At 42.3% G+C, this 10208-nt stretch overlaps 1 protein-coding gene across 1 annotated transcript; it reads right to left on the bottom strand.

The window, feature by feature from the left end:
- Nucleotides 1-319: 319 nt before the first annotated feature.
- LOC102927703 (protein S100-A9-like) lies at nt 320-3035 on the bottom strand. Its single transcript, XM_006976458.3, has 3 exons — nt 2883-3035; nt 2373-2522; nt 320-579 (listed from the first exon to the last, which is right to left on the bottom strand). The coding sequence occupies exons 1-3, from the start codon at nt 2916-2918 to the stop codon at nt 466-468; spliced, it is 300 nt and encodes a 99-aa protein (XP_006976520.2). The 5' UTR covers nt 2919-3035; the 3' UTR covers nt 320-465.
- Nucleotides 3036-10208: the final 7173 nt, after the last annotated feature.

Here is a 10208-nt window from a genome sequence, read left to right as displayed (position 1 = left end):
ACAACTAGGAGAGGGATGAGTTCATGAATGGTGATGGGTAGAGAGTCATGGCCTGGTGAAAATGGATGCTAGGTTGATGGGAGGAGAGTAGCTCCAGTGGATTTCTGCTGTGACAAGGGCACATTGACAGGCTGGGAGAGAGACTTGCACAGGGTAGTCGGGACTAATGTCAGCAATGTCACATGGTTAGGGAGATGAGCAACGGGGGCTAAAAACAGACCCAAATGATGCAGGTGCTCATTTCCTTATGACCACAGGAGGGCTGTGCAAGAGTGCAGAGCACTCCATCGGATGCTCAGATGTCTGGGAAACACAAGTTCAGAAGGAGACGTCAGTGGCACCAAGAACACTGTTGTAGACAGACTTTATTTCCCCTGACCCTCAGGTCACAACCAAGGCCTGTGACATTCCATTCCTGTAGCACTGGGCGGGCAGGTGCAGGGAGGTACTGCTGTGCCTCTTCTCTTAGGACGTCTGTGCTATTCTTGCCAACATGGCCAAAAGCTGCTCAAGGTTGTACTTTTCCTCCTGATCCGAATTCTCCAATTGCTTAAACAGGTTTTGCATAAAATTTGACTTCTGTGGGTAGAAGGCAGATGGATGTTAGCACTGACCATGTCCAGGGAAGAGGACCAAGGAGCATATTGAGTGTGGGCAAAAGCACAGGGAAGCTGGCCCAGGGGCTCCTCCTAAGAATGAAAGTGAAGACCGAAATCCTCACTATGCAACAAATACTAAACACATGCTACAGCTTTCTAATTGGATCCTGGTGGCACTCCACAGTCAGAGCTACAACTCTCTTTAGCAGAATGAGGTCAGACAGTAAGTATAGAAAACCCCACGATCCTCATTATAATAACCTCAACATGCAGAAATGGCATCTTCTTGAAGGTAGACTAGGGAAGACTGCCCTTGCAGGAACTGGATGGATTTACACTTGTGGCGGCTGGGAAGAGAACAGAGGAGGGGTAAACTCATTCTGACTGGTAGGCACCCCTGCACCCCCCTCCACTCTTCTAGTAGCTCCTCCTTCATCATGTCCCTTGGAGTCAACTAGTTAGTGGATTGCACTCAGGATACTCAGTGGGGAGCACTGAGGGAAACAAGCCTGTGTGGGCCTCGAATGGGTGGAGTATTCGAGGTTCTAAATGTGGTGGTAAGCTGTGTGTAGGGACTCATGTGAGGGGGCTCATGTGAAGTGAAGGATCTTAGTATGTCTAAGAACACTACCAGCTGCAGGTCTGCCACTCACTGGCTGGAACACCATGGCTAAGTCTCTCTCAGAAAATAGTGTCCTATGATCCAGGTGTCTGAATAGGGAGGAGAGTTCATGGAGGGATCATGCAAAGGACAACTCTATTCAGAAGCTTCCTGTGCACCCTTTACCTCTGCCTGACCTAGCACTTGGACTGCCTGAAGTCTTCACTTACGACAAGCTGTCAAATGGGGTTGGAAAGATCGTGCAGCACTTAAGAACACACACTGCTCTTACAAGCGATTTTGGTTTAGTTTTCATGGTGGCTCACAAACATCTGTGTTCCAGTTGAAGGGAGCCAAGTCCCACTGCAATCACACACACACACACACACACACCATATACACAGCACATACATACCTTGTAGACCAAATCATCATATACATTAAAAAAAATCTTAAAAAAAAAAAAAGGAAGTAGGAGTGGTAGATGTCACTAATACTGTCCAAAATAGAAAATTTGCACCTTAATGGTGACCAAAAGAGGCTGGGGACTTGCTCTCAGATGTTAAATCTTAGAAATGACAAATGAAGACTAGGGTCTATGTGTCATATCTGTCTTTACACATGCCTCTGTTTCCCCAGGTTTAAAAGAGAACACTAACTATTTTGGAATGTGCTTTCCATGTGTTCTTTCATGCCTGCATTTACTATCTTAGAACCCCAGGGAAACAGCAGCCCCCTAGATCTGCTCCTAGTCTCCAGCTGAGGGTTAGTGTCCCTCAACTGACCAGTCAGGAGCCATCATGGAATGTGTCCTTTAGCAGGGACCTAACCTCAGCTCAAATGTTCCTGCTTCATGGTAAAATGTCCATCTCGGGTACCATAACCACTTACCTTTGCTCCTTCCAGTGAAAACTACCCACTCTAGCCTCCAGATTACTTGGGCATTGGAATTAACTGGAGTTTTAATTTTGTGCTTCTCTGTCATAGCTGGACTACTATGTCCCTCTGTCAAGAACTTGGTGTCCCAAAGGACAGTCCAGTTTCATGAGGGTCCGTATCTAACCATGAGCACCTCTAGTGACTGAGCCCTGGTTGACCCTGGATGGAAAGAGCTTGACCTTTCCCTCTGACTGTTGCAGACTGTACCCCCTGCACTCTGGAAGAAGCCCTACCTTGACAAAATTTGGTAGTTCCTTTTCAAGAAAATCTTTCAGTTGCTCCTGGGTCAGTTCTATAGTCACAGTGGAAGAGTACCTCTGGAAGACATCCATGATGGTATTTATACTGCTTTCCACTGGGGACAAACCTTGATCCATTTTAACCTGAAGAATGGAAAGGTAAAGGTTACAAGGAGCAGAATGAACTTTCATCATTCCTTGACCTGTCTCCTCACAACTAGCAGTTTAGAGGTGGGGAGAATATCAAATAAAAGAGAAAGAAATTGTCCCCTTTGTTCAGGACAACTCTTGTTGATCTAACATAAAAATGAGATTTTGACCCACTGGAGAATTTCTGAAAGTAAAGCATTTTGTAGCGTAAGGCTCTTAGAAATTGTAAAGAAAGAAACAAAACAAGTAAAATCAACAAGGCTTCCAGGAGAAGGGTTTGGAAGGATGTTGGTAAAGTAAGAGAAGAAGGAGGAGGAGGTAATCCCCCTCCAGGAGAATCTGTAGCCCACTTACCAAAGCTGAGGAGCCACACAGAGTGCTTGGCATCATAGGTGCAGGCCTCCTTTTATAGGCAGCCCCTAGCTGGACAAATGACTCTCCTTGGAAAAGACTCAGTCCTAAGTGAAGAATGTGGTGATCTGCCAAGGATGGAGTTGGGCAGGAACTTCCTCTCCTACCCCTCCCCTTTATCACTCCCTTGCCTACTCTTTGTTCTCCCCCCTCTTTGGAATTCCAACCCAATCCTGGAGCTGGATTGAGAGGATGCTGTGAGGTCATTTCTACCCCTTCTCTTCATTTTCTTGAGCAAGACAGCCTGCCTGACACTCTCCCCATCCCCTCTCTAACCATCAGAGGCAGGCTGAGCATCGATGGGAGCTGACCCAATCTGCCTCCCCCACAATCCATTCTGTCCCTCCTGCTTATGGAATGAGTCCTACCCCTTGCTTCCTGGCTCTGTTAAATGCTCTTGAGATGATGAATAATATTGATGGAAGGGAGATCAAGGTTAAAGATTGTGAGAGTTGATAAGCATCTTGTATTTTAGAAGAATTTAATATCTAGAAGGTCCTGGGCAAGAGCAGGTAGCCAGTAGGTTACCCAACAGGAACAGGTCTCAGATATCCAGGTTGTTGGTTAAGTGAAATTCCGTGCATCCCCCCTCTGTTGCAAAGAGGGTAATGATCCTTGCACAAATGTGGATCCAGAATTCCTAAGTTGACTTCCTATTCCTAGTACCCATTTGGTACTATGTCCAAATGTCCCCGGAGATCGCTATGTTGTTTTTAAATTATTATTTTCAGAGTATATTATATTAGCTCTACAAAGTAAGGGGTTTTATTGTGACATTTCATGGACATTCAATGCACTGGTGTCCTATTTACCAACCATATCAGCCTTCCTTATCCCCACTCTCCATTATTCCACATGCACAGTAGTGTGGCTCCTACTCCCAAAACAGTTTCCCCTGCAGAGAGCATACAATACTCATCTTTGTGAGACTGGCCTATTTTTCTTAACATGACAATCTTTACATGTTCTAAACATTTTCCATCTTGTTTCCTGAAAAGGACATATTTTTATTGTTTTTTGACTGAATTAAACTCCACTATGTATATTGAACCCAGAACAGAGGAGTCCGTATCCATTAATTCATCTGTGAATGGACACCTAGGTGGAACACATGTCTTAGAAACTGTAAATACCTCATCTTAAGTTATGTTACAGAGCCATGTAACAAAAGCAGCATCAAGCTGAAAAAACAGATGCAGATCAATGAGACAGAATTGACAATCCAGGCATGAAACCACACAGCTACATCTTCTGTATTAATATGTTCTTGATTTTGTTTATTTTTTTATATGCATACATGTTTTGTTTAGAAATACGTCTTGCAGTATGTGTATTCAGTGCTCAAAGAGAACAAAAAAAGGCATTGGAAACCCCTGGAATTAGAGTGATAGATGACTGTTGGCTACTGTGTGGGTGATAAGTATTGAATCCAGGTCTTCTGGAAGAACAGCTAGGGCTCTTCATCATTGAGCCATCTCCCAGCCTCACATATCTGATTTTTGACAATTTCCCAAAAATACTGACAGGGAAAAGCAGCCTCATTGACAAATTGTGCCAGGAAAACTGGATATCTACATGTAGAGGGATGGAGTTGGATGCGTATCTCTCATCATGCTCAAAATCAATACAATGGATTAGAGACTTTAACTTAAACCTCAGCCTCCATAGCTACTAGAAGGAAAAGATCAGAGAAATCTTTGAGATGTAATGATGGTAAGGAGATTGTGACTAGAACATCAATTGCTCAATAAATAAGGTCAAGAACTGGCAAGGGAAACCTCATGAAATTAACAAAAAATCTGCACATCAAGTAAGAAGTTACCTGGAGGAAGAGACTGCATGTAGAGGAGGAGAAAATCTTTGCTGGACAGGTTAGCAATATCTAGGATATAAAAGATCAAAACATCACCAATAACAAAAGAAACAACCCAATGAGAAAATAGACTAAGGGATGGCATAGAATGTTCTCAAAGGAGAAAGAAAATAGATATTTTTTAAAGTTCTTAACTTCCTTGGCCATCAGGAAAATGCAAATTGAAATTCCTTTGGCATCTCATCCCCAGTCCTTTCATAATGGCTATCATTAAGAAGACAAAAGACAATAAAAACTGGGAGGGTGAGGAGAGAAGACTCCTTATTCACTGTAGGTAAGGGTGTACACTGGAATACCAAGGATGTGGAAGCAAGGGTAGAAATACCAGAGAACCCAGATATATCAGCCCTGGGCATATACCCAAAAGATTCTCATGCTATTAGAGGGATACCTGCACATCTGTGCTTATTATTACTCTGTTAATAATAGCAAGGGAATGAAATCAGCCTAAAGTCATCAACTGATGAATGAAATATGAAAATCGGTTACATATGCAACTATGGCATTTTATGTCATAAGGATATTTCCTGTCATAAAGAAAGAAAATTATGAAATTTCCATGAAAAAATACATTGAATTGAAAAATATTGTATTGTGAAGTAACTCAGACATAGAAAGTCAAATAATTCATGTTCTCTCTTATACTGTGAATTGTGAGGGGTAGTTTTGATTTTAAACTTGACAACATCTCAAATCACATAGTAGACACACTTCCAGTAACAACTGTGGGGGGATTACTTTGATTAGCTCAGCCTTCTCTTATTCCTGTTGAGAATACTTGCTGAGGTGAATTCCGATGAGAAGACCCAGTCTAAATGTTGGAAACAATTAGTTACCTTGGGTTGCATCTGGAGTTGGACAAGGATAGTATGTAGGAGGAATAGTCTCTGTCCTTATGCAATGGAGGGATTTAATCAATGGGACTCAAACTTTCGGATATATTTCCCCACAGGTCACTTTAAGGCTTAATGAAAGGTATGAGGAGCCCTCACCAAAGACTTTGAAACAGGATGTGACCAGTGAGTGGAAAAGCTGGTTGTTATCCACATTTTCATTAGAGAACAGGTAAACTAAGCATTCTTCAGGGGTCTTTGAAGAATAAGAAGCTGAGTGGATGTGTCATATACATCTGACAGAAATACAGTGAAGGGAATGAAGCCCAATATGCTTCTACTTATCACTCAGTCTGTCTGAATCCAAGTACTCTTCGCTATTAAAGTGAGGTTCAGCAGGTTTTCTTCCAGGGATTGTATGAAGGCGAACCACAAAACTATACTACTAGAAATGAGAATGTCAATCGAGTTCACCCACAACAGTTTCAAATGTATTTCATGTATTATTACATTTGTCAACTTTGGAAGCCTACCACGAGGACAGAGTACCTGTAAGGGATCAGGAGTACCTTCTGGTTGTAGACTGTTGTTGTATAAAAGGCTGGCTAGACACACCTTCTTCATAGTTATAGAACTACTGAGACATAGGAGTAAACCTGAGATTTCTGAGACAGGTATTGGCCTTTGGGAGCAGACAGGGTACCATGCTGACGTGGGTTCCCCTTTTACAAAGTGAGCAGAGTAATGTTGTCAGTGCCTAGCTGGGCTTCTGACCCCTCTCAATGTGGGCATCCTGAGACCACATGAAGGTACTGCCCAGGCTTCTTGTCCTAATTGTCCTGGGCTTCCCAGTATGAGGGTAAGTTTCCTCTGCTCTTAGCAGAAGTGCTTTTGTTGAGTGACAAGTGCCCTTCAGTTCACTGATAGACAGGCTTCCAGTGTCCTCTTGACTAGAGGATAGAGTGATTTGCTATTTTGTGGCATTGCTATGGAGTAGACAAATCACTATTCAAATTAGTGTCATACCAAAGTCTGTCACACTTTACATGCCAATACTGCCTTAGTCACTGTTTTATTGCTGTGACAAGACACCATGACCATGGAATCTCAGAAATGAAAGCATTAGTTTGGAGTTGCTTACAGTTTCAGAGGTTTATACTCATCTGGATGGGGAGCATAGCAACACACAGGCAGAAATGGTAATGGAGCACTAGCTAAGAGTTCTATATCCAGATCCATGGGCAACAGGAAGAATGACAGTGAGCCTGCCTTGACTCAATCCAAGGGACATATATCCTCCAACAAGGCCACACGTACTCCAACATGGCGAATACCCAAAAGATTCCTCATTAAAACTTGTTGGTCCTATCATTAATGCTTCTACTTATTTCACAGATGGAACAAAGATCACAAGGCCCTGGACATGGAACCTGATCAAGCTGGGGTTTGTACATTTATTGCTCAGCCCAACAGTAGGAATTATATAAACACATAAAGATCCCAGAGCCTCATTCTTTTCAAGTTTACAGTCATTGATTCTGCCCTTACAGCCATTGCCACCCTGTGCTGGATACAGCTAGTACCACAAAATGATAAAGTTATCCATAATCATTCTTCCCAGACTCAGTAAATAATTCTTTCCAGGTGTTTGCAATTTGGCATCATCCATATGTTTGTCCATTTGGGATTGATTGCCCATGTTTTGGATCACATGGATGCAGACATTCTAGTTACCATGTGTCTTTACTTACACATCTCCCATAGACCACTGACTGACATGCTCAAACTCACAACCATGCTCGATTTCTGCAAGCAAAATTTCACCTACCCTAGAATCAGGCAATAACTATACTTCTTCAATGTCTCAAATGGTCTAAATTGGATACTAGACCACTTCCTTCAGGGATTAGTCTCTGATGGACAGAACTAAATTATCTCTGATAAATGGATAGGATTATAGTCTAAAACTGCAAGCAAATATATGTCCATGTCTGTATAGATACTTTCTCATATATAACATGGGCAACACCTCAAAATGGAGAGTGTAGTATAGCATCATATGACCCAGAATAGCTTTGCCACTATGAGCATTCCTAAGAAAATCAAAAATGATAATGGCCCTGCATACCGGTCTCATAAAGTCCAACATTTTGTTTGTAATGCTTTCAGGTTGCACATAAAACCAGGATACTATATAACTCTACAGGACAAGACACTGTAGAAAGCAAACACTGCAAATCCCTCTGTATTAAAACAAAAATTGGGGGAATAGCAGATACACTATAGGACACCACAACTACAATTATCTATCGTATTATAGACACTAATTTTCAATTGTTACGGATAATGACCTTTCTCAAATGAGAATCACTATTCTAGTAACTCAAAGAACCTGATGTCATTGCTAACTCTTTCTTGATGATCTGTTCTTGGTTCTCAATGTTTGGAGAAGGACATGTTAAGTAAGGTAAAGGTTAAAAGTTTTGTTTGTGTCCTTTCAGAAGCAAGCATACCTTTGGGCTTCCTTTGAACAAGAGGAAAAGCTGATATGATCCAGACCTTAGCCTGTCCTGGCAGCTCAGCATTGGAGCTTGGAATGACAGGAAGATGCCATCATTTCAGAAGTCTGAAAGACCGGACCTGTTTTCAACTTTCAGAACGAAGATACATGGTCTGCCAAGACTGGGCATGGCTTGTGTCATGAACACACATGCTTGAGGAAGCATCATCAAGATATAAACATCCTGATGACCAAGACTTACATGGATTCCAGTAGTTTTCAGGAGGCAGCTTTATTTATTGACCTTTATTTATTTGATGACCTTGATTTAAGGAGGTCAGTTGGCAGGCTTCTGTCTTGGGCAAGTTGCTCCTTGGCTCTCCTTTGTTTGATGAAGAAATTGAACACTTCCTTACATACTTATTTTAGTAGTTGCCTGCCCCATGTGAAAGGCTCACATTTGTTGGATATGAGGGACACAGTTTTCCTGAATGTATTAGATCTAATATGTTATTTGATAAGAAGTGTCTTATACCGACCCAGGAATTTCCCCAGGATCAAAGTTTGAGCTGTGGTGCTACAATTTTCCATCCAGAAATGCCTAGTGTCAAAACCAAAGAGGGTGGTATCTATACCAAGGTACCTGAAACAATTGTAGAATTTATCAACTGGTGAAAACTGATGATTTGGCTGGCAGGACATGGAGTTTATATTCTATTCTGACCGTGAACAAGTAGGTCATTTCTGCCTGTCAAGCTGACAAGATTCCTGGATCTGGGGAGCTGGAGCAGTCCTGTACACTATCCCTTGGTTCCACATTGGAATTCTCCATCACCACCAGAAACTAAGCCAGAATTAAGGTTGCAGGTGGAGGATCTGGAGTTTGACAGGGCAAGTATACAGGGGGAATACTCTTTTCCTACATAATGGGGGAATTTTATGGATGTGACTCAAACTTTTGGATATATATTCACACAGATCACTTTGGGGCTTAATGAAGGTCTGAGGAGTCCTCACAAAAGAATTAGAAACAATGTGACCAGTGAGTGGAAAAGTTGATTGTTTTCCATGTTTTCATTAGAGAACAGGTACACTCAGCATTCTCAGGGGCCTTTGAAGAATAAGGAGCTGAGTTGGATGTGTCACATACATCTGACAGACAAACCATGAAGGGAAGGGAGCCCAATCTGCCTCTTCTTGTCACTCATCTATCTGAGTCCAAGTGCTCTCAGCCATGAAAATGAGACTCAGCAGATTAACATCCAGGGATTGTGGGAAGGCTAAACACAAAACTATACTACTAGAAATGAGAATGTCAATCGAGTTCACCCACAACTGTTTCAAATGAACTTCAGGTATTGTTACATTTGTCAACTGCAGAAAAACTACAACCAGTGTAGCCTACCTACAAGGGAACAAGTACCTTCTGGCTGTACATAGTTGTGGAGAAGGCTGGCTTGACATGAACATCACCTTCTTCACATTTATTGAGCTTCTGAGCTGTGTAGGTGACCCTGAAATTTCTGTTCAGGTGCTGGCTCTTGGGAGCAGACGGGATGCCATGCAGTGCTTTTTACCGAGTGTGCATGGTCGTGTTGTCAGTGCCCATCTAGGTTCCCTACCCTAAGCCCTGTATGTGTCCTGGGACCACATGAAGATGCTGCCCAGGCTTCTTGTCCTGACTGCCTTGGGCTTCTCAGTATGAGGGTAAGTTACTTTTCATCTTTTACCAAAAGTGCTTTTGTTGAGTGACAAGTGCCCTTGACTTGAAAGGTAGACCAGATCCAGTGTTCTCTTTGCTAGAAGATGGAGGTAGCTTTGCGATTTTGTGACATTGCTCTGGAGTAGACAAATCACTATTCAAATTAGCCTCATACCAGTGTATTTGACACTCCACATATTAGTACTGCATTAGTGACTGTTCTATTGCTGTGAAAAGACACCATGACCATGAAAATCAGATGAATGAAAGCATTAGTTGGGGTTGCTTACAGTTTGAGGTTTATCATCATTTTGGCGGTGAGCATAGAAACACACAGGCAGACATGGTGCTGGAGCAATAG

The sequence above is a fragment of the Peromyscus maniculatus genome, chromosome 6 (genome assembly GCF_049852395.1).
Source record: "Peromyscus maniculatus bairdii isolate BWxNUB_F1_BW_parent chromosome 6, HU_Pman_BW_mat_3.1, whole genome shotgun sequence".
Taxonomy (NCBI): domain Eukaryota; kingdom Metazoa; phylum Chordata; class Mammalia; order Rodentia; family Cricetidae; genus Peromyscus; species Peromyscus maniculatus.
This window is presented reverse-complemented; position numbering and strand designations above follow the sequence as displayed.